The sequence below is a fragment of the Dysidea avara genome, chromosome 1 (genome assembly GCF_963678975.1).
Source record: "Dysidea avara chromosome 1, odDysAvar1.4, whole genome shotgun sequence".
Classification (NCBI taxonomy): Eukaryota; Metazoa; Porifera; class Demospongiae; order Dictyoceratida; family Dysideidae; genus Dysidea; species Dysidea avara.
This window is the reverse complement of record NC_089272.1, coordinates 17,850,847-17,875,819: the sequence shown is the minus strand read 5'-3', so window position 1 is coordinate 17,875,819 and position 24,973 is coordinate 17,850,847. Positions and strand designations below refer to the sequence as shown.

At 36.9% G+C, this 24,973-nt stretch overlaps 2 protein-coding genes across 2 annotated transcripts in view; both read left to right on the top strand.

Annotated features, from left to right (window-relative positions):
• Window positions 1-108: 108 nt before the first annotated feature.
• On the top strand, window positions 109-2,053 carry LOC136264008 (uncharacterized). Its single transcript, XM_066058710.1, has 4 exons — window positions 109-382; window positions 1,197-1,517; window positions 1,575-1,898; window positions 2,046-2,053. The coding sequence occupies exons 1-4, from the start codon at window positions 109-111 to the stop codon at window positions 2,051-2,053; spliced, it is 927 nt and encodes a 308-aa protein (XP_065914782.1).
• Window positions 2,054-4,145: 2,092 nt separating this feature from the next.
• LOC136258264 (uncharacterized) overlaps window positions 4,146-24,973 on the top strand; it is a 41,866-nt gene continuing 21,038 nt past the window's right edge. Inside the window, exons 1-14 of the mRNA XM_066051598.1 lie at window positions 4,146-4,261; window positions 4,329-4,652; window positions 6,311-6,628; window positions 6,677-7,000; window positions 7,587-7,904; window positions 7,956-8,279; window positions 9,887-10,207; window positions 10,271-10,603; window positions 11,633-11,950; window positions 15,159-15,482; window positions 16,268-16,915; window positions 17,687-18,328; window positions 22,796-23,443; window positions 24,254-24,895. Of these exons, the coding sequence (XP_065907670.1) occupies window positions 4,201-4,261; window positions 4,329-4,652; window positions 6,311-6,628; window positions 6,677-7,000; window positions 7,587-7,904; window positions 7,956-8,279; window positions 9,887-10,207; window positions 10,271-10,603; window positions 11,633-11,950; window positions 15,159-15,482; window positions 16,268-16,915; window positions 17,687-18,328; window positions 22,796-23,443; window positions 24,254-24,895 (5,545 nt within the window). The 5' untranslated portion in view covers window positions 4,146-4,200. The remainder of the gene's footprint in view (window positions 4,262-4,328; window positions 4,653-6,310; window positions 6,629-6,676; window positions 7,001-7,586; window positions 7,905-7,955; window positions 8,280-9,886; window positions 10,208-10,270; window positions 10,604-11,632; window positions 11,951-15,158; window positions 15,483-16,267; window positions 16,916-17,686; window positions 18,329-22,795; window positions 23,444-24,253; window positions 24,896-24,973) is intronic.

The following is a 24,973-nucleotide window of genomic DNA, read 5'->3' as shown; positions in this document are numbered from 1 at the left end:
AAAGCAAAATTGTTTTATGTATTTATTATTAATGTGTATATGTGATGTGTTCTTTTAGTTCCTCCTCCTACAATTACCATCGTACCATTTGGCCCAATACAAGGAGATATGGTTGGTAGTCATCAACCACTACACTGTACAGTGACTACAGTTAGTGGAGTTGAACTAAACTCAGTCGATGTTGTTTGGACTGGACCTGAAGGAGTTATCATGAGTGATAGTCGAGTGACCATTGATCCAACTACAGGCTCTAGTGACATAGATTTCATCAGTACTCTGCAGTTTGCATATCTCATGGAGGGTGATGAAGGAATTTACCAATGTGATGTGATGATATTAGAAACAACTGCATCGGACTACATTGAAATAAGCAATCTTACTGGTTAGTTTTTGTATGCCCTATTCTCTCCTTGGATATGTTTTATTGTATGGTACAGTAGCATTTTAAATGAAGTCACTTAGCTACCAGATGTTACAAGGGTATATGCTCCACATTTTTAAATTAATAGATTTAACTGCAGTTGGCTGGCTACAGCTGCCTATATGTAGAATGGCCTTCCAGCACTGATATGATTTTGCAAGGAGAAGTTTCTGGCTGGTGGCCTAGCTGGCACACTGTACTAAAAAACATTCAGCGTTTTGTGTTTAGCTAACATTTTTATTTGTATCGTGAGGTTTTACTACAATAAATTTAAAAAAAAGTGTGGTGTTTTAGTGCTACATACTGTTAAGACTGAATTGCTTCAGTTCTGAAAGGCTCAGGCTCATGTTTTTGAATATAGTAAAATCTATTGTTAATTTATTAAAGCAATGCTATGTTATATCTTGTAACCACAGGAATTATACTAGTCAATAGTGATATACAAATAATAGTGTAGGAAGCCTTTAGTTTTCAATGAAAACTTCAACTGTTTTGAACAGATATCATAATGTATTCTCATTTGAGTACAGAACTACAAGAAAAGCAATCAATTACGTAGTTATTAGCATGTTTGTTTGTGCTATTGTGTTAGTTTGATGAACGTTAACCAATTTAGCAATCCCAATTCCTTTTTAGTTTATGAAATAATCAAACAATTATCAGTAAATCATTTACTGTAGTAACCAAACAATATTATCTGTTTGAATACATGATTATGTTTGTGTAGCTACACTAGTTATTTTCAAATCAAATACTCATAATGTTTCTTTTGCAGTTCCTATTCCACATAGTATAGTACCATCTGCTCCTGATACTCAGATAGTGAGCCAACCATTAATGCTAGACTGTGGTGTAAACACTGTCAGAGGGATTGTCAGTAGAGTGGATATTGTGTGGAGTGTTGATGGTGTAGTAATAGAAACTATATCAGGAATAAATGCAACAGTCTTAAGTGACAATTCGGCACTATATAGTGCTTCTGTACTCATCCCTGAGTTGAACACAGATGATGAAGATAAACCTTACCAATGTGAAGTAGTGATCAACAGTAGTCCACCAGTTACAGCAGCTAGTAATGTCACACTCGATGTCACCGGTAAATATTAAATAGTTGAAAGTAACTACTGTTATGGACGTTGAATTTTCATTATAGTGCCAGCTCCCATCCTTGACATAGTTCCTTTCAGTCCAATTGAAGGTGGTATGGTGGGTAGTCCCCAAGAGATACATTGCACAGTGGGTACTGTTAGAGGAGTGTTCTTTAATTCAGTAGTGATGTTATGGACAAGCCCCAAAGGAAATATCATAGTTAATGATAGTAGAGTTATCATTGATCCAATCACATCTATTGATAATGACTACATCAGCACACTGAGGTTCACCTACCTGATGGAGGGAGATGAGGGTATATATACTTGTAATGTGATGATACTGGAAACATATGAATCACAGATAATTGAAGTTGGCAACTTAACAGGTAAGCAGCTGTAAATAACTGTATACCAAATGAAGTGACAGTAATGTTTGACACCTTATGACTTTCTCGGCTTAATTTTTAACATTACTACGCAAGATATTGTGCTGTCATGCCAGTTATGAGTATGACTAGCTATTTTGTCATCAGGTAGTTGACTTGTAGTTTGTATTGGAATTTAGTGGTAGTTCACAAAGTTGATGTGGCAGGAGAGGATGTCATTTGATATCTAATCAGTCCTTTAGCTAGGCACCTATGCAGGCACAGTTCTAATGGGGTTACACCGGTTTCCAGAAACTACTAAACCAGTCAGATTTTTGAAAATCAAAAAATTAAGACAATAAAAGCCAAGTTTAAGTCTAAAACCAAGTTTATTTAGTAACATTTAGTGATCACTTTACATAAATTGCTTCTCTCTGCCATGAAATTATCCAAAATTGCTTCTCCCGCATGTTAAATGCCTCTAAAAATAATTCCATATAATTTAAATGTGGGAAATTTTTTTGAGATTTTTGAGTGTTAATTAACAGTGAAAATTTTATCCTGAACAATTTAGACCTCCATATTATTATTGTTTGCAAATCCGCAATTTTTTTTTATTCTTATCTTGCTCAACCTTGAAAATATTCCACCTCAAAATATTTATGCTATGCAGTATCATACTGTAATTTCTGCAACTATTCAATAAGGCATCAAATCTTGGCCTGGAATGGTAACATTCAACTGTAAACATAATTGTGACCCAGTCTGGGAAAACAGGTCTCATCGCCCATGTCAGCAGATTTAATTTTTCACCAAGAACACAAAGCTACATGAATAAACTGTACAATTAAAATCAGCTAGACTTGAGTGGTCTGGTTTTGCTGGCTGTTTTTCCCAAGCTCAGTAGCGATCTGTACATGTGGTGTGGGGCATTAATGGAGCTCTGGTCAGCCTGAGGGTGGCTGTATGTGGCTATACAGCTCCGTGGTGTTGAATAAAGGCCTATATTGTAAATTTCTTTTCATTTAAGCCAGTTTTGATACCTGAACGGCCCATAACTTGGCCTAATTCATCCCTACACCTTCCTTTACAATTTTTAAAACAGTCTCTTGCCCTCCTTCCAGGACCCCGCCTCCCTTCCTTTTTGGAGCTCACCTGATACATCAAAGCTTGATTTAAAAACTATCTAAAACGGCAGGAAACTTAGCTGCTGGCTACTTGAACATTGGATGCTCTGGAAGGTAAGGAAATGGCATAAAACGTGCGAAAATTTGGTACACGTAGCTCAAATATTGACGAGCTACAACACGCTAAATACTTAAAACTGGCATTTCTCGATACCCTTGTATACAGTAGACGATAAGACCCCTTTTCCCAGACTGGGTTACGATTATGCTAGGGTGATTTTATACATAGTTAGCTAAATAGACTATAATTACAATGCCAAAGAAAGTACCCCATCCCTGATAGGCAATTAACTGTTTCTCCACCTTAGTGTTGGAAACCAGTCAACACATTTTTTAGAACCATCCTTGGTAAGCGAATACCTCCCATAGCCTGGGAAGGGATGAAGATTCCCATAAATATGGTGGAGAATTCAAAGATGAACTGTAGGCAGGGGTGGTTCTAGAAAATTTGCTGACTGGTTTCCCAAGAAAAGTCCACCAACAGTTCTTTTAGCTAAATATGAATAAAAACACCCTAATAAATCATTTCACAGTAAATCTTATCACTCTAAGTCTATACAGAAAGCCTTGATACATTATCAAAGAGTTGCAGAATTCAATTGATAATTACTTTTAGAAGTGCCTGGCATGTTTAAGGCTTAGGAGAAGTAATTTTGTGCTGGAGAGAAGCAGTTTTAACCATCTTTTAAGTAATACACCTCGTTTTAGACTTAAATTTGCTTACTGTTTTAGTAATTTTTTCATTAAAAAAATTAATTATTTCCGGTGAAACCCCCTTAGAACTGCTCCTGGCTATAGGAAAAGGGATTTCTAACCTATTTCACCATAAAACGCAAAATCATTCCTAATGTTATCTTTTTTTCTTTCTTTTAGTTCCACCTCCTTATAGCATCAGTGTAACTGCTCCCAAAACTCAGATAGTTGGTCAGTCACTAACACTGGAGTGTAGTGTGATTACTGTGAGAGGTATCACCAGTAGAGTGGATGTGGTATGGAGCAGTGATCATAGTGCTTTACTTGAAAGAAATGAGGAGCTTAACTTAACCATTAGAACACCTTCTTCAACAAGTCTAACAAACATGTACAACATTATACAATTGAGTACAGATGATGAAAATAGATTATATCATTGTGAAATGGTGATTAATACTGATCCACCAGTTGTGGCCATTAGTAATATCACATTAAATGTCACAGGTAACTTTTATTGATATCAGCAATTCAAAATTGTATTTACATTATGTAACATTTTGTTGTTCTGTAGTTCCTCCTCCTACAGTAACTGTGTTCCCACCTGGTCCTATACAAGGAGCTATGGTAGGTAGTCGTCAAGATATCCAGTGTACAGTGAGTACAGTTAGTGGGGTGGAGTTGAGTTCAGTAATGATAAGTTGGATGGGACCTGGAGGAGACACTATTAGAAATGATAGTAGAGTGACCATCAGTCCAATTACTGATAGTGGTAGTACTTTTACAAGCGTTGTTGATGTCTCTTATCTGACGGAGGGAGATGAAGGCATATATCAGTGTAATGTTGAAATACTAGAAACTACTGCATCACATTCAATGGAAATAGGAAATCTTTCTGGTACGTACAGTAAATTACTAACAATGATGCAACCATCGATACACTATATACCCAAAACAAGATGGTCTCCCCAAATGCTACTATAAAAAATCATTACAGTATTTCTTTACATGATGAAAAGTACTTTTACGGAAAAGTCGTAGCATATCTGATATCAAATTGAGTGTTAAAAAAAACCTTAGTCTCTTACAGAACAACAAGTATCCATTTAAAGAAATTGCAATTTTGGGATACCTGTCTGTCTGCCTGCCTGCCTGCCTGCCAGTGTGACCATAGTGGCAAGGCTAGAGAAACTACAAACATACAGCATACAAACACAATTTCATGCCATGATAACAAACTTACTCGTGGCATGTGTGATTTTTGGCTTTGATAGTGGTATGCCCTCTGCACCTTGTCTTTACCTTTTATCTCCAATCTTATTAGTCATCATCTCCTTTATGCAAGGAAACCATATCAAGGCATTAATTTCCATATCAACACCTTTCTTTCCTTAGAAGAGCCATATAATAAACACCACAAAATTATAAAAGTGGTTATGCCACTGTAAGAGGGAGTACACAGTTGCACTTATAATGATTGGTTTGCTATAGAAAACAAAACATGGTAACCACTTCCTTATAATACTCTAGCAGCACTTTTTTGATGATCAGTTTCTCTGCAGAAAGCATGAAATGGTTACCATGGCTTTTGGGCTTTGGACACATAGACCAGATGTTCACTCAAGATCAGCAGCTAGATCGAAATACTCTAATAAAGCAGTCACCATTATATAAATGTATGATACTCTAATAGAGCAGTCACATGTGTATATCATAGCTATGCTATAATCATAAAAAAGTTTTAAAAAATAGTGTAAGTAAAGTACACTGTATCAGGGGGCAGCGGAGGGGGCCCTGTCAAAAAAAATTATGGATGGGGCTTACCCCCTTCCCCCATAAAAATATCTATAGTTGTCATTGAACAATTATGCTGATTGTATTACACCAAATAGCTAACTATACAAATGCTTTGCTACCAAGTCCACTGGATGCTAATATAAATACCTCAAGATGGAGATACCCTAATAGAGCAGGCACCCTAATACAACAATCAAACTAATACTATTAGTATTCTGATCAACTGCTAAAATCACTGCCAGATTCAATCCCAGAGGGCCTAATTTTCAAAATTTCCTGGGGGCATGCCCCCAGACCTCCCTAGATTGGCATGCTGGTGTGCTTTGCACACTAAGACATGTCATTCCCTGGATAAGCCTAGCTACACTCCAGCCCCCCCCCCCCCCCCCCCCCCTAAATAAAGGTGACTCCTCTACCCCTGCACTGTATCCAAGTGATAAAAAATGAAACAAAAGATACATATGTATGAATGATGGTATAATTATTATGGTGTTATAGTAGCTACAGTATGTGGGAAATCCCTACAGTATTTTGAATTGTGATAACATGTCAATGCTGGAGTTTTCCCACAGAGCTGTGTGTATCACCATCATCCTGTTATCCTGTTTCACTACTTTTATCACTTCAATTCCTACTTCATTTTGTAACAATAATAGCTCTATGCAATAAAATACCTTTGAGCATGTTGCACACACAACTGTATTGGAATATATATATATATATAAACTCTAATCGCCAATAATATTTTTTTTTACTTAGTTCCTATTCCAAATGTAAACTTGAGTGTTACGGAAGCTCAGATAGTTGGTCAGTCACTAACACTGGAGTGTAGTGTGACTACTGTGAGAGGTATCACCAGTAGAGTGGATATTGTATGGAGTAGAGATGGCTTTCAAGTGGAGATGATTGAGGGAGCAAACATAGCCATGTTAAATGACACTTTTGCTATGTATGAAGCATTTTACAACATACCATTATTGAGCACAACTGATGATGGTAGAGTGTACCAGTGTGAGGTAGCGATCAACACTAGTCCACCAGTTATGTCCAATAACAATGTAACACTGGATGTTATAGGTAATTTAGAATATATAAATGAATTTTATCTTCACATAAACTTTCCAGTTCCAACTCCTGCAATCAGTATAACACCTTCTGGTCCTATACAAGGAGCTATGGTAGGTAGTCCTCAAGATATCCAGTGTACAGTGAGTACAGTTAGTGGAGTAGAGCCACATTTAGTATTGATAAGTTGGATGGGACCTGGAGGAGACACTATTACAAATGATAGTAGAGTGACCATCAGCCCAACCAGTGGTAGTGGTAACAATTACACTAGTAGTCTCCAGTTTATGTACCTGATGGAGGGAGATGAGGGCATATACACCTGCAGTGTAGTGATACTGGAAACTAATGCTTCACAATATATTCAGTTACAAAATCTCACTGGTGAGTGTATATATATATGCATGTGTGTTGATCATAATAATTATTATAATTGTGTAACTAACTAGAATCAGATAAACTGCCAAATTTTTCATGTCAGGTTTGGACAATGTTCCATAGTAGGTACAATCCTTTGGAATGATGTGTACAGATCAGTTGCAAGCCTCATGGGTTCATTAGCCTCTAAATAGGGTACAAATCTGTGTACATACTCTTAAGATAATTATATTAGAGATATTGCAACTGTCCAATGTCTTCTGTATTTCATTAAAATTAATATTGTGTTTAACATCCGATGCCTTCCAAAGCTATTGATGTGGTCTTGTGGTTTGTGTAATTACTGGATAAAGCACAGCCTATTATGAACCAATAACTTTTTGCACTGTACATCATTATGTAGGTAATTGTTTTTACTATCATAATCTAATACTTTAAAATTTGTAAAGAGTGAATATTTGCAGTACCAAAGGATGTAACCATGTATATTTTAAGGAACTTTAACATTTAGTATAGATATAGTACAGGTATGATATTAAATTTGTTCATTTATTTGAACACAGTAATTCAGTTTATTTGCTCTCTCCCTTAGTTCCTGATCCAGATAATGTGACTATGACTGCTGATGATACTCAGATAGTTGGGCAATCACTAATACTAGAGTGTAGTGGAATTGGTGTGAGAGGTGTAACTAGCAGTGTAGATATTGTGTGGACCAGTAATGGTGTAATATTAAACAGCATTATCGGAGTCAGTGGAATACCCTCTCAAGATAATTTACCAGTGTATTCAGCTACACATGTCCTACAACTGAACACTGATGATGAAGATAGAACATACCAGTGTGAGATAATAATCAACTCTGATCCTCCAGCCATGTCGTCTGATGATATCACACTAAATGTCACTGGTAATTGTATGAACATTTTAACATAGTTACTTACAATTTTTCTTCTTATAGTTCCTACCCTCTCAATTGCCATTGTCCCATTTGGTCCATTACAAGGAGATCTGGTGGGTACACATCAAGAGATACACTGTACAGCTAGTACAGTTAGTGGAGTTCTGTTAAATGCAGTCAGGGTCACTTGGACAGGACCTGGAGGAGAAGTTATAACAAATAATAGTAGAGTGACCATCAATCCTACTATGGTTGATGGTACTGATTATATCAGTACTCTTGACTTTGCTTACCTGATGGAGGGAGATGGTGGCACATACATTTGTAATGTTATGATACTTGAAGCTGGTGCATCAGATTTCATTGAAATTAATAACCTTACAGGTATGTGAAAGTTTATGCGTAGTTGTGAATGTGTACCACATGCTGTAATAGTCATTATTCTACATACAAACATGTTAATGCTTCTTTTAATGTGTTAACCTTCTACAATACCAATATGGTTTTGTGGATGTTTCAAAGGATATTTGCAAATGGCCATCTGAGTCACTATATATTGTATGCAGTAGTATAGAAATCCAGTAGGTTAGAAATTTTATGGTATAATAGCTTCCCTAACCTTGAATTGAATAGGTGCAGAGCATAATACTGATAAACAGATTGTGTATATCGATCAGCTGTTTAGTAGCATTCCCCCTAAAGTGACGGACATCACTAAAAGTGCTAAACCATCATAGAAATATCATACACAACAAATCAGAATAGTCTTACTCCATTCAACATCAAATACAGCATTAAAAACAAGAAACACTTACAGGCGGCCAGATATAGAATTTAATCATCAAAACCTGTATTATTTTTCAGTGAGATCACAATACTCTAATACAACAGTCACAGCCACATGTGTATTTTATAGCTACAGTATGCTATAACGAAAAGTGTAATGAACTAGTGCAATAACAATTAATTTAAAATGATGGCACAACTACAATATGACGTAAAATCCCTACTTGGCATTGTAGCAGTGGGCCCACATTATTACAATGCCAAGTCGAGATTTTCCCTCATAGCTACCATTGTCTCTTGTTGGAACCCTACCTCATTTTTAAATTAGTAATTAAATATCCACTAGTATATCTTAAGGTGTAGGTGACCTCCTTTGTTTCCTTACTTATTATTTCTTTAATTCCTAAGTAATAGCTAGAGGCCTACAGTGTACCATGAGGATCTTAGTGATTTTAAAGACCTCATCACCTCCCAAAGATCAAAGGATTTTATGCATACCATTTTCTAATCAAACTTTAAAAAATTTTCCTTGCACTTGTTTGTTTACTTCATTTTTATGACTGCACATACCACATTAGAAGAAAGAATGGCACCAGGTTAATTGTTTTCATCTGAACATGCACCCCAACTAATAATTACTGAAATAGTGAAGTGGCCTGTTTTAGCCATGTTCAGCCCATTACACAGAGTTAGAAATGAAGAACACTACAAGAAGTACCTCTGTAATCAATGCAGTCACAACAGGAAACTCCCGTTACAAAATAGGGAAACCATCATGCGGCATTACCATGAATCGACACCTTGCACTGTCAGCAAAGATAAATAGGACATAACACAGAACACAGGTAAGTCCATGAAGCATACATTGTACATACTGCATGATGCACCTGTGGGCTGTACAGTGAAAAAATCAAGCCCATAGCCTTAGCATTATCTGTTACATTGCTCTGAAGGCAGTCAGGCAGTCAGTAGGAAATTTCATTGATTTAAAATTTGTAGCAACCTATTGGAAGTGTTTCGGGTCATACTGAAACACTTTTGGGCTTGGTTATACCTAACCAATACTGCCAAGGTGTCGTGAAGGTATTGTAGAGCTGGTTTCTGGTCAACATTCTTTTGTGAGAAAGTGCAAACCTTCATTATCCCTAATATACAGTACACTACTGTACTGTATGATATTGACATCTGTTCCTCTACGTATATAGTTCCTACTGATTATATCATAAGTGTAAACACTCCTAACACTCAGATAGTGGGACAGTCACTAATGATGGGGTGTAATTTTACTACTGTAAGAGGTATCACTAGTAGAGTGGATGTAGTGTGGAGTAGTGATGGAGAAGAACATAGAAAAATTGAAGGAATCAATGTCAGTTTATCACTGGTCACCTCAGCAGTTTATGTAGCTACTTATACTATCCCACTACTGAGCACAACTGATGATGGTAGAGTGTACCAGTGTGAGGTAGTGATCAACACTAGTCCACCATTTATGGCAACTACTAGCACCATGCTAGATGTTACAGGTCTGTAATTTTGATGCAAATTCTTTCTCGTTTATCTACAGTAATTTATCGTTATCATTCTAGTTCCAACTCCTGCTCTACATATAACACCATCTGGTCCTATTCAAGGAGCTGTAGTAGGTGGTCCTCAAGACTTTCAGTGTATAGCTAGCACAGTTAACGGAGTGGACATCAGTTCAGTGTCATTTAACTGGATGTTGATTGGTGGAGGACTCATCACAAATAACAATAACAGCAACAGAGTATCCATTAGCCCTACCACCACTAATGACAGTGATTTTACAAGTACTCTACAATTTGATTTTCTAACAGAAGAGGATGATGGCATATATGTGTGTACTGTAGTGATACTAGAAACTGATGTGTCAGAGTTTGTAGAAATTGAAAACTTTCATGGTGAGTGGGGCACATACGCGCATGCACATGTAAACATGCGCATATAACAAACTATTAGCAAAGAGTATATACCCCATTAATCAATGTGCCTATAAGAATTAGTGAATTACTCTAATAGAACAGTCAGCTATTCTAACACATAATAATAATAATGGATAGTTGTTAGTTAGAAGAGCCAGTATAGGTAAATTTGTTTTCAGACTTAATCAAGAGACTGATTACTTTTGATTTTTTTTGCTGTAGCCTTGCAAGCCACCTGACTCCACAGAAAGAGTACATCTGTTTCTGACTCCCTGTATCACAGGCTTTAAGCCTTCTCACAGGTCCCCAGTGGGGTAGTATTCACAGAATATGCTTCGTACGCTGAGTGTACTTTGCACATTGTAGTAGGTATAGCTTGATATCCTTCTATCCATCTGGCACAATGCCCTCCCAATTGAAAACATTTTTTGGCTAAAGGTATAGCTAATGTGCTTGAATACATCACACATTTCTGCATCTTGTGATAGAAAGGCATACTTCATTATTCATGATGTATATATGCTTCAGTGGTCCAAGATGCATTATTCCATTGCAAATATTATAAATGAATGCTACTTAACACACTCCTTTCAAATAATTGATGACTGGCAAGTCTTTTGTACATGTATTTGTTTTATTTTTTGTAGTATTTGTTTGTGAGTTTGATCTATATACTTATAAATGATAGCTAATTTTTCAGCTACAAACATCATTGTCCATGCTATTTTGTTCCACACGGACATAGCCTCTACATAACATGCGACATCACAGAGCTTACATTCAGTAAATGTGATGGCTATTTTATCACTAGTTTCATCTTATGATTGACTGAACCTTTCCATTGAAGCTTAAGTGCTGTGTTCAATACAAAGTAGTTAAGGGCTTCATAATTTTCCAAATGAGATTTTCTTGCAGCAGAATGCCAAGTTTCCTGGGCATATCCAAAAATACTGTACTTGCAGATATTTGGGAACTGTGTGCTAATTCATTGTGTTCATACACTTGTAGTTTCTACTCCAACTGTAAGGATAGCTGCTCTCAACACTCAGATAGTTGGCCAGTCACTAACACTGGAGTGTAGCTTAACTGCTGTGAGAGGTATCACCAGTAGAGTAGACGTTATATGGCGTAACAGTGATGGAGATGTGGAGATAATTACAGGGGTTAATGCAAGCTCATTGAATAATAATTTCACAATGTATTCAGCTTCTTATAATTTTCCACTATTGGGCACAACTGATGATGGTAGAGTGTACCAGTGTGAGGTAGTGATCAATACTAGTCCACCAGTTATGGCTACTAGCAGTGTTATATTGGATGTTGCAGGTAAAAGTTTGGTTATATGATCATTCCATTACTAAAATTATTGTTTTAAGTAATTAGAAATGATCTAATAGTTAGTTGCTGCTTCATTCCGAAATGTTGTTCTGCACTGTAATATTTTACTGTATATCAGGTGTAGTATAACACATAAGAAACTAAGATGCTTATATTGCTTTGTCTGGGGTCCTCACTACAACACACATATACAGCTGTACATACTAGCCATAGAGCCTTAGCATAAGCTTCCTGCTGGGTGTTTTCTGCCTACAGTTTTAATAGTATAAGTTCACTACTTTATTAAACGAGCTCTCCTGGCCAACATTGAAAGACAGAATAAAATATATATGCTAAACATACATTGTTTCATAATGGTCTTCACAATACATCTCTTCAGTTATTATAGACCAATACAATTTATACACCAGAAATTTTCATCACTTAAGATTTATTCCACATTTAATTGCAACATTAACTTACTGTTGCTATTCTCCAGCACAATTAGAATATAGAACAATTAATAGCATAAGCTGCCAATTATTAGCACAAACTTTTCTGCAGTGTATCTTTCAAATGTATCAAACTATGAACTTACCGTTCTCACCACTAAACAGTGTTGTTATTGAAGCAGTTGTACGATAGAGCAAAGATTAGTCATGGACTCACTTGAATGTCTGTTATGCATGAACGTTGTGTTTGTTGTGATCGATGTTTGGTACAAATGAATGTCTGTGGTGTATGAATGTTCAGTTTGTTGCGATCAATGTTTGCTGTGTATGAATGTCTGTTGCGCATGAATGTTGAGTTTGTTGTGACTGACAATTATTGCATGCACATGCTGTGCTTGCTATGGTCTGTGTTGTTGCTGTGTGTTCACAATATTTGTTGGGTTGATGTTACAGAAGATGTCTGTCGAGAATCTTTTTGTGGCTACAGTGTACTAATGTAGCATTTGTTGTGTATGAATGTTGGCATGACCGATGATTTGTTTACCTGTTGTGTATGAATGTTTCACTTGCTTGAGACCAATATTTGTTGTGACCAATATTGCTGTGACCAATTACTTGCACAGTAAATGTAGTGCTTGTTGTGGCTGATGTTCTGGCATGATAGATGATTGTTGTGTATGAACACTCATTGTTTCACTGTGACTGCCTAGCTATTATGTAACTGTGTAACAATGATAACATGCATTACTCATCTCATGGTTAATCTTAATTGTCCGTTACTACTTGGCTTGTATATGTAAGCCTTTTGTACATTGTCATTGGGTATTATTGATAGTTAATAGCCTATATGCTATTTAATGATGTTGTCTCACTAGTATATATAGTAGCGGTTGATATGTTGTTGCATATATGTATTGTATAATAATACACTAGTTGCAGATACTGTACTTACTCTGCAATGCTAGTTACCGTATATTGTACCTGTGCTTGCATCATGTACATTTATGTACTTAAGTTACTATGCACATTTTTGTCAATTTTTGTGTAACTGTTCATAATTACTTTGGGGTAAATTGGGCACAAATTGCTGGGTTGATGTAAGTAATACTGAATGAATTATGTAAGTAAAGTTTGTTGTGACCGTGATAACACATAATTCATTGCCTATTTAGGCTGGTGTATCACACCTCAATTGCCCTACCTCCCCCAAAGCGTTGTATATATATGTATGTATGTATGTATGTATGTATGTTTGTATAACTAGTCTGTAAAGTGTTGTGTTGTTGTTTATATCATGGTTACACAATGTAACAAATGATGATGAAGTACACACTGCTGAAATCACAAGGAATCTTATGTTGAGGATGTATGTTTGAGAAACAGTCAGTAGACTTTCTTATTGATTCATCTGATCCCTTTGTTCATCTTTGCAGCCTTTCTTTGATATTTCTTTGGCCTTCCTTTTAGCAAATTCATTCTTTTCTTCTAGCCTTTCTCTCTCTTTCTCCTCCTTTTCTTTACATAAAATTTCACAACCTTCAAAACTTATTAGTCCTTGCAACCCCATGCTCATTGCTAGTCTCTGTTTCAGGTAACAATGTAATATGTACATTGTACTGTACCAAAAAATTATTATAAAGGAGATGTGAGCATGGAGTAGTGTTAATGGAAGTTTTTGCTGCTGATGATGCATTACTGTTACAGTACTTACAATCAGAGAAGTATTGTTATGGCCATGGGAGTGTTCAATAGTTTCAATAGTTGGTATTGGATAATTAATTAATGGGATGGCCAACAATATGAGACAGGGTCATACCTGAAGTGACATCAGTTAAGGTTGTCTGAAAATCACAGTATTTTCATATTCTGAGTAAGATCCATTGTGCTGACATTTACAGGGCTAAAGAGGTACAAGTATTCACCCAAACTCACTTCTTTGCATGCTTCTGCTTTCCTCAGCAAACGTTTTTCTTGGACAGGATTCAACTATGGTCATCACTTGCTTTTGAGTCTTACCATATTCTATTGAGTATGTAATCTCGAGAAATTCTGCAAACTGCTTTTCTTCTGCCTTGTTTAAATGTGATTTGGAACTGGAGACTGGTCTTATTCTGTGTGCAACCCTTCCAAGGATGCAGCCTTGAAGCATGGATCTTGGCACTCCATTTTCTCTCACAGCTGGTTTCATTTTACTTCCTTGACTTGCTACCATACGTAATAGCTGCCTCCATTGACTCTATAGTATATCTTAAATGCTTTTTAGGCAATTGCATTACAGGAGGAACAGCCAACAGTCTTTTCTTTCAAGATGGTGCCCTCTTTCTCGGTCTCCCTCATGGAATCACACTAAAAAAGAAGTAGTGATGGCTATGTTTTTAGTCATGGCTAAGATTTATAATGATGGAGCATTACCTTCAATGAAAGTTAATAAAACAGTTTGCACACTCCACAGTGATAATTACTAGAAAGGCAACAAGAATTTTCCATAAACTCATGTATAACTTGAGTGCCGATAGTAAGAGACAAAAAGTGCCAATAATACAGTGGGCCACTTACATTACTTGCAGATTGACTGCTACCTTATAATCAGTTTCCCTCCAATACATGTTTAAGTAACACACTATAAATTTTAGTTGTAGATTGTAAAATCTATGTATCTGTGTTATTATTTGCTACTTGAGCCTCATGAAATCTATATAAAATGTTGTCTAGTCGAACACTGCAATGGTGAATTACTGTTTTATAGCATAATATTATTCCTATAGTTCCTACTCCTACAGTCAGTATAACACCATCTGGTCCTATACAAGGAGCTATGGTAGGTAGTCCTCAAGATATCCAGTGTACAGTGAGTACAGTTAGTGGAGTGGAGTTGAGTTCAGTAATGATAAGTTGGATGGGACCTGGAGGAGACACTATTAGAAATGATAGTAGAGTGACCATCAGCCCAACCAGTGGTAGTGGCAATGACTTCACCAGCATCCTTCAGTTTGCTTACTTAGAAGAAGGAGAAGAAGGTTCATACTCTTGTGCTGTAAATATCCTTGAAACTGATGCATCAGAGTTGGTTGAATTGGGTAATATTACTGGTAAGTGTGTGGATTTTGTGTTCAATTTACTACGTATCTCACTGTAAATTTATGTTTATTATACTGTAGTCTCTGGTTATTAGGCGCATACGCTTATGATTTTCTGAGAATTATTTGTGAAATTTACTATGCTTGTTATGCTTATGAATTACAGTGAGGAATTTCTGCTAGGAGGACATTAGTTGTGCCCACTACACTTTCAAGTGATTTGAACACTAGTAAATAGTTTACTTTAGTCAGAATCCTTAGAAGTCAGGTATGTAGCAACAGTTATTGTTATTACAGATGGTAGTATCTGCTAGACATGGGCCTGGCAAGGCATCGTGTATGCTGTGACATGTCTGATTCGTTCTGACAATTTTTGCTGCAATTCTATATAGTATGAGATTGCAGAGGTGATTTCAACCATATGCGTTTAACAAATAGGTGTCTAGCACAAGTATACCATATGCGCTTAACAGGCAATATGCAATTATAACCATGTGCGCCTAATTACCGGAGTCTACAGTATTTCTATTACATTATCCATTACCTATTACATGTAGGTTTGAAAAAGTTTTGTTCTCAATTGTTTATAGTTTTCCAGGATTATAGCAAAACGAATTTAACATTGTTTGCAATTATCTGCATCTTTGCAGAGTATAAAGCTTTGGTGGTTATGGCAGAGATGATGTGTCATACACAGCAATGACTAGTATGTTTTATGATAAACTCTTAACTAAAATTAATATTATATTTGTTTCATTTTGAGTACTTAAATTGTATGTTTTCTTGTTTATTTACAGTTCCCAGGCCTGATAATGTTACAGTGATAGCTCCTGATACTCAGGTAGTTGGTCAGTCATTAATACTAGAGTGTGGTGTGATTGCAGAGAGAGGCATTATGAGTAATGTGAACTTTGTGTGGAGTATTTACAATGGTCCTGAACTTATGAGGGTTGAGGGAGTCTACAGTACTTTTACATCATATGACTCAGATGAGTACTTGGCTAATTACACTATCCCACTGCTGAGTACAACTGATGATGGTAGAGTGTACCAGTGTGAGGTAGTGATCAACACTAGTCCACCAGTTATGGCTACTGGTAGTGTCACATTGGATGTTACAGTTCCTCCTCCTACAGTCAGTATAACACCATCTAGTCCTATACGAGGAGCTATGGTAGGTAGTCCTCAAGATATTCAGTGTACAGTGAGTACAGTTAGTGGAGTGGAGTTGAGTTCAGTGATGATAAGTTGGATGGGACCTGGAGGAGACACTATTACAAATGATAGTAGAGTGACCATCAGCCCAACCAGTGGTAGTGGTAACAATTACACTAGTAGTCTCCAGTTTACATATCTGGGAGAGGAAGACATGGGCTATTACACTTGCACAGCAATGATATTGGACACAACTGCTTCAGAGTATACAATTACCACAGACTTTGTTGGTAGGTATTCACTGCTAGTAATGTTGTTAATATTTTTATGCATATTGTACAGTAATTGCTCAACTCATTGCTGAATTTCTGGTAAAGTCTGTCTACTGTACACATAACAGATTTTATAGATTAATATACTGCATACATTGCATAATGTTTTTTTAAAAAAAGTGTCATAGTAAATTTTCAAACTAAATCTGTGTTGAAAACTGCACTGATGTGATATACTCTAGCATGGAGTCATACATATCTTATATGGCACATAATCAAAATATGTTGTTAGTTTTATAATGATGTTATTTTATCTGCATACAAACTGCTGCAAGCATTATTGATCATTACAAACTATATAAAGTCAGGCCACAAAGTGTTGCACACCACAGCACACATTATAGACATAATGCACACACATCAGTCTTTCATTTATTGTTCAAAGTTTTGGGGACAGAATTCAAATACATAGAATGAACCAATCTATTGACAACATATGGACCCTGTAGTCTAATCATTGATTAAAATAGTTAACAGTACTTATGATGCAGGCAAAAGAATGGCTGTTATTTTCTTTCATCTGTATGGTTTGACACAGTATACTGTTTAATCACAAATGTTAACATACAGCACATCATAAGATACAACAGCTTCAATGCATTCCATTTAATGTTTGGTGGGTCTGAGGTGTTTTTGTGGTGTCCCACTATATAATGTGATTTATTCCTTTATGCAGTTACAAAAATTGATTTTTGTTGTAGTTGTCTATTAACAACTTTATATTAATAGTACCAACCCCTACTGTCAGTATCACTGCTCCCAACACTCAGATAGTTGGTCAATCACTAATACTGGAGTGTAGTGTGACTACTGTGAGAGGTATCACCAGTAGAGTGGATATTGTGTGGAGCAGCAGTGATGGAATACTTCAGACTACTACTGGAGTCAGTTCCAATTCTTCAAGTGACAGTGTTACAGTGTACTTAGCCTCTTACACTATCCCACTACTGAGCACAACTGATGATGGTAGAGTGTACCAGTGTGAGGTAGTGATCAACACTAGTCCACCAGTTATGGCTACTGGTAATGTCACACTTGATGTTACAGTTCCTACTCCTACAGTCAGTATAACACCATCTGGTCCTATACAAGGAGCTATGGTAGGTAGTCCTCAAGATATCCAGTGTACAGTGAGTACAGTTAGTGGAGTGGAGTTGAGTTCAGTAATGATAAGTTGGATGGGACCTGGAGGAGACACTATTAGAAATGATAGTAGAGTGACCATCAACCCAACCAGTGATAGTGGCAATGACTTCACCAGCATCCTTCAATTTGCTTACTTAGAAGAAGGAGAAGAAGGTTCATACTCTTGTGGCGTGAGGATCCTTGAAACTGATGCATCAGAGTTGGTTGAATTGGGTAATATTACTGGTAAGTGTGTGGATTCTTGTGTTCAACTTACTATACATCTATACCAAAACAACCAAGCTGTGAAAATGGGTGTGGCCCGGAAAAGCCAAATATGTGAAATCAAAGGTGGTGGCCAAAAAATGAGTTAGTGGCAAAAAATTGTAATAGCTATAATTCAAGTAAATTTCTGTTGCCTTATCCAAGTTTCACTAGGATTCAGTACCAAATTCACCTGAATTGTCATTATTAAAATTTTTGCCATTCACCTACCATCACAGTCATTTCTTGGCCACTACCTTTTGGTTTCAAATCTTTCTTCACCATGGCTGTTTGGAGACCACACCCTTTTTTTACAGCTTGGCTGTTTTGGTATAGATATCACTTCTTTTTGTATCTGTATACTCCAAAGTCAGCCTGTTGCCAGCTTCGGACTCTGGAGTTTCTTTTACTTGTCTTTTTCTTTACTTCAGAAAGGAGGAAGACATCAAGAGCTGAGTTCTGTGGATATTTTCTTTAATGATGACAAATTGATGCTGTATGAAAATTATCACATGTCCTCTCTCCTACAAGTATAGACTAGCTTGTAGCAGAAATCTCTGCAAGGTAACTTGTTTGTATAGCTGGACTCTCTTCAGAATGACTTGTTGTAGCTGAACTATCTACAAGGTGACTTGTTTGTAGCTAAATTCTTCACGGGGTGATTTGTTTGTAGCTTAACTGACTTGTGTGTAGCTGAACTCTCCACAGGGTGATTTGTTTGCAGCTAAACTCTCTACAGGTGACTTGTTTGTAGCTGAACTCTCCACAGGGCAATTTTTTGCAGCTAAACTCTTTACCGGGTGACTTGTTTGTAGCTAAAGTCTCTAGAGGGTGGCTTGAACTCTGTACTGGATGACTGGTTTGTAGCTGAACTCTATTCTGGGTGACTTGTTTAATACTGAATTCTCCACAGGGTGATTAGTTTGTAGCTGAACTTTCTACAAAGTGACTTGTTGGTAGCTGAATGCTCTACTGGTTAATTTTTGTAGCTGAACTCTCCACAGAGTGATTTGTTTGCAGGGGTGACTTGTTTGTGGCTGAACCTTCCAAATGGGAATTTGTTTGCAGTTGAATATCTCTACAGGGTAGCTTGTTTGTAGCTAAACTCTCTACCAGGTGACTTGTTTGTAGTTGAACTCTCTACAGGGTTATTTGTTTGTAGCTGAACTCTGTAGCAGGTGGCTTGTTTGTAGCTGAATACTCTAAGGGATCAGGGGTAGATCCAGGAGTTGGCAAGGAGAGGAGCACAAACAGGCTTAGTGGTTGGGGGGAGCCACGGCCAGATTCTCTTCAAAGTTTAATAGCTATTGTTGCATTTTTAAAGCAGCAAAAATCACCTCTTAGTAGTGCCTCATTGTTGATTTTTTTGCCATTTTGGCCTTTGCAGATCAGCAGATGGCTGTGAAGGCTTAAAAGGTGTTTAAAAGGTTCTGAATGTCTTAAACAACAGCAAAACTACAATTATTTTTAGAGGCACTCAGTATGTGTGGAGGTGCTAGGTGACAATTTTACAGCTAGTTTGACTTTGGTTCACTTTGGTTTCAGGTGAATTTGTAATAAATGCTAGTAAAATGTGCAAATTTTCATGAGTTTGATAAACTGATCTTGGCTTAACATAAAGTTTAGTATTTTAGTCAGAAGACAAGTATGGCCTGCTCCTCCACAAGGTGAGGGAGGGGGGAATTTGCCCCAAATTCCTCATCCTGTATCCACCATTGGGGGTGGCTTGTTTACTAAACTGGTTGCTTGTTTACTAAACTGGTTGCTTGTTTGTGGCTGAATTCTCCACAGGGTGAGTTTTTGTAGCTGATCTCTCCATAGGGTGACATTCTTTGGCTCAACTCTCTTCAGGGTGAGAGATTTCAGCTACAAACAATTCACACAAACAGGTCTACAGGGAGACTTGTTTGCAGCTGAATTCTTTCTCAGCTGAATTCTACAGGTGACTTGTTTGTGGCTGGATTTGTTTGTATGTGATCTCTCCACTGGGTTATTTGATTGTACTCCACGTGGTGATTTGTTTGTAGCTGACATCTCTTCATTGTGAATAATTTATTACTGAACTCCTTACAGGGTGATTTGCTTGTAGCTGAACTCTATACACGGTGATTTGTTTGTAGCTGCACACTCTACTGGGTGACTTTTTTGTGGTTGAACTCTCCACAGTGTGACTTGTTCGCAGTTGAACTCTCTTTAGGGTGACTTGTTTGTAGTTGAACTCTCTACAGGATGACTTGTTTATAGCTGAACTCTCTACAGGGTGATTTGTTTGTTGTTGAACTCTCTACAGGGTGACATTTTTGTAGCTGGGGTGTTTGTTTGTTGTTGAACTCTCTACATGGTACTTGACTGTAGCTGAAAATCCTAATAGAAAGACTTATTACATAACTGAATGTTCTATTAGGGTGACTGCACTATTAGAGTATCTCGATTGCGCACTTGTTACACATAGTTGACTTTTGTATTTTAGTGGTTTTTAATCTGATTCCTTGTAAACTACTGAAAGATTGTTCTAAAATAAATTAATTTACCTCTCTACCTATTTTCAGTTGATTCCATTAACTAGTTTGCCTGGTAGGTATGGCAAGTAATACTTTTTTTGTTATGCTGTGACTAGAGTCACGGCACCACAACTGGACATTTTTTTGCTAAAGTCATGGTGTAGTCACCCAGTAATTTGCACACTAGTTGTATGAAGGTAAGTTTTTGTTGAGTTTGAGGTGAGCTAGGGTTGGCAAGTGTAATATACTATGCCCCGAGTATTCAACTTTATGGCACACATCTTGTAATTTACAGTTAGGGTTAGGATCAGGGTTCAGGTTTGGTCTCTCCTTTACTGGTATTATTTATATAGGCTTCTTCATGAATGAAATATATAAAAAGTAGCTGGCAATGCAGTGGTACAGTGGTTAGAGCACTGGGCTAGAGTATGAGAGGTCCCCATGTTTGAACCTCACTTTATTCAAACTTTTTTTTTTGTTTTCTTAGGTTTTTTTGTCTAAATTTTTTTGTTCACATGACTGCTGAGACTCTAGGCACAGTATTTTTTATTAACAAAACCCAATCGTGTGCTTTTTACACATGGTTGAGGTTTTTGTTGCAACTCCATGACTGTTAGTGTTATTCCTGTCAAACCACACAAAAGATTTGCACTATGATGGTTACTCTATGTACAGACTGATTTTCAAGTTATTCCTTCAAGTAGTTTACCCTGTGGCCTTGACAAAACAAAATGGCTATTGCATTTTTACTGCATTATGTTCTTACTGTCCTCCAAATTTGAAGAAAATTGACTAAAGCATGCACGAGTTATAGTGATCTTTCTAAGTGTTGCAAAAAGAAGAAAAATATAAAAAAACTAAGACTAACTTTGAAGGCGCATATCTCAGTGATGGCTGGGCGGATTTAGCTTAAATTTGAAATGAGTGGTATCCCACCCTAAGAGAGTTTTCACAACAAAAATGGTTACTTTCTGATCAGGTACTATCGAGCTACGGATGTGTGAAAGCAGCATTGTCTTGGTTCCTGTAAAATGCACACTTTTCTGTTACGTGCCTGTACTGGATGTGTATGGCCACATGACACACTATTGTGTGTCTTGAGTCAATATGTTATAGTTATACTGTATCACAGCAGGAGTAGAATAGTTATTTACATGAGTCTGAGGCAAAGCTTGAGGACTGCTGTGATATAATTTATGTCCAAGTAAAATTCTGTCAGTGTTTTTGTATATATGGCTTCATATACAGCCAAGGAAGACTGTTAATATCTACTACTTCTGTGATATAACTGGTTTAGTAAAAGATTGTGAGCATTTTGATGTATATGGTTTTGTATTCAGCTTGTTATGCTGACACTGCATTTTGATTGCCAACTTTGTAAATTTGATGTTAAACATCTTACTGTACCATATGCAAGGAAATTTTGACGTAAGAAAAATTTGACAAATTCACACTTCAGCAGATCTGACAAATAAAATGTTGATGAAAATCAAGAAATTGTAGACAAAACCTGTACTTTAAAGGCGTTTATAAATATTTGACGAATTTAAATCTGAGACGAATCAAACCGACTCGCCAAATTTTTCTGACTTCAAAATTTCCTTGTGTACGGTATTGGACAATATGGTAGTTATTTCTTATGCAATAACTGCCAAGTAATTATTTTGAATATGGTTTTACTGGGATATAAATTTGTATTACATTACTCATTACCTATTGCATGTAGGTTTGAAAAGGTGTTACTCTTAATTGCTTGCAGTATAGCAAAGGGAATTTAGCATTGTTTGCAAATATCTACATCCGTTGGATGACATGTTAGCAGAATGTCTAGCTTTGGTGGTTATGGCTGAATGATGTCTCATATTACAGTAATGACTACGTTTTATGATAAACTCTTTAGCAAAATGTTTATTTTACTTAATGTGCATATTTTCTTGTTTTTTTACAGTTCCCAGGCCTGATAATGTTACAGTGATAGCTCCTGATATTCAGGTAGTTGGTCAGTCATTAATACTAGAGTGTGGTATGATTGCAGCGAGAGGCATTATGAGTAATGTGAACTTTGTGTGGAGTATTTACAATGGTCCTGAACTTATGAGGGTTGAGAGAGTCTACAGTACTTTTACATCATTTGACTCAGATGAATACTTGGCTAATTACACTGTCCCACTACTGAGTACAACTGATGATGGTAGAGTGTACCAGTGTGAGGTAGTGATCAACACTAGTCCACCAGTTATGGCCACTGGCAGTGTCACACTGGATGTTACAGTTCCTACTCCTACAGTCAGTATAACACCATCTGGTCCTATACAAGGAGCTATGGTAGGTAGTCCTCAAGATATCCAGTGTACAGTGAGTACAGTTAGTGGAGTGGAGATGAGTTCAGTAATGATAAGTTGGATGGGACCGGGAGGAGACACAATTACAAATGATAGTAGAGTGACCATCAGCCCAACCAGTGGTAGTGGTAACAATTACACTAGTAGTCTCCAGTTTACATATCTGGGAGAGGAAGACATGGGCAGTTACACTTGCACAGCAATGATATTGGACACAACTGCTTCAGAGGATACAATTACCACAGACTTTGTTGGTAGGTATTCGCTACTAGTAATGACATTATGCACAGTAATTATAATACTTGGAATATTAATATTTTTTACACTTAGTGTACAGTAATTACGCCTCTCATTGCTGAATTTCTATTAGTCCATTTACTGCACAATCAATAGATTTTATAGATTAATATACTACGTACATTGTATAATGTTTCTAAGAAAAGTTGGTCATAGTAAATTTTTCTAACTAAATCTGTGTTGAAAACTATGCTGATGTGATATACTCTGGCATGAAGTCATACGTATTTTACATGGCACATAATCAAAATATGTTGTTAGTATTATTTTATCGTGCATACAATTGCAAACTGCTTTAAGCAATAACAACCATAGGATCATTTTAAACTAGATAGAGTAAGGCCACAAAGTGTTGCACACCATGCACAACACACATCATAGACATAATACACATACATCAGTCTTTCATTTATCGTTCAAAATTTTGGAGGAATAATTTAAATAGAATGAACCAATTTACTGACAACACTTGGACCCTGTAAGCTAATAATTGATTAAAATAGTTTACAGTACTTATGATGTAGGTAAATGAATGGTTGTTATTTTCTTTCACCTATGTGGTTTGGCACAGTGTACTCTTGAATCACAAATATTAACATACAGCACATCATAAGATTCAACAGCTTGAAAGCATCCCATTTAATGTTTGGTGGGTGTGAGGTGTTTTTGTGGTGTTCCTCTATTTAATGTGATTCCTTTATGCAGTTACAAAAATTGATTTTTGTAGTTGTCTATTAACAATTTAATAAGAAATTTTATATTACTAGTTCCAACCCCCACTGTCAGTGTCACTGCTCCCAACACTCAGATAGTTGGTCAGTCACTAACACTGGGGTGTAGTGTGACTACTGTGAGAGGTATCACCAGTAGAGTGGATATTGTGTGGAGCAGAAGAGATGGAATGGTTCAGACTATTACTGGAGTCAGTTCCAATTCTTCAAGTGGCAGTGTCACAGTGTACTTAGCCTCTTACACTATCCCACTACTGAGCACAACTGATGATGGTAGAGTGTACCAGTGTGAGGTAGTGATCAACACTAGTCCACCAGTTATGGGTACTGATAATGTCACACTGGATGTTACAGTTCCTACTCCTACAGTCAGTATAACATCATCTGGTCCTATACAAGGAGCTATGGTAGGTAGTCCTCAAGATATCCAGTGTACAGTGAGTACAGTTAGTGGAGTGGGGTTTAGTTCAGTAATGATCAGTTGGATGGGACCTGAAGGAGACACTATTACAAATGATAGTAGAGTGACCATCAGCCCAACCAGTGGTAGTGGCAATGACTTCACCAGCATCCTTCAGTTTGCTTACTTAGAAGAAGGAGAAGAAGGCATATACTCTTGTGCTGTGAGGATCCTTGAAACTGATGCATCAGAGTTGGTTGACTTGGTTAATATTACTGGTAAGTGTGAGGAACTTTGTGTTCAATTTACTACACATCTCACTGAAAATATGTTCCTTACGTTATAGTTATATCACA

Coding starts and splice junctions, on each gene's coding strand:
- LOC136264008 (XM_066058710.1), top strand. CDS start 109: ATGGTTGGTAGTCATCAACCACTACACTGTACAGTGACTACAGTTAGT. Junction 383..1,196: donor TGAAATAAGCAATCTTACTG/GTTAGTTTTTGT, acceptor TTTCTTTTGCAG/TTCCTATTCCACATAGTATA. Junction 1,518..1,574: donor TGTCACACTCGATGTCACCG/GTAAATATTAAA, acceptor TTTTCATTATAG/TGCCAGCTCCCATCCTTGAC.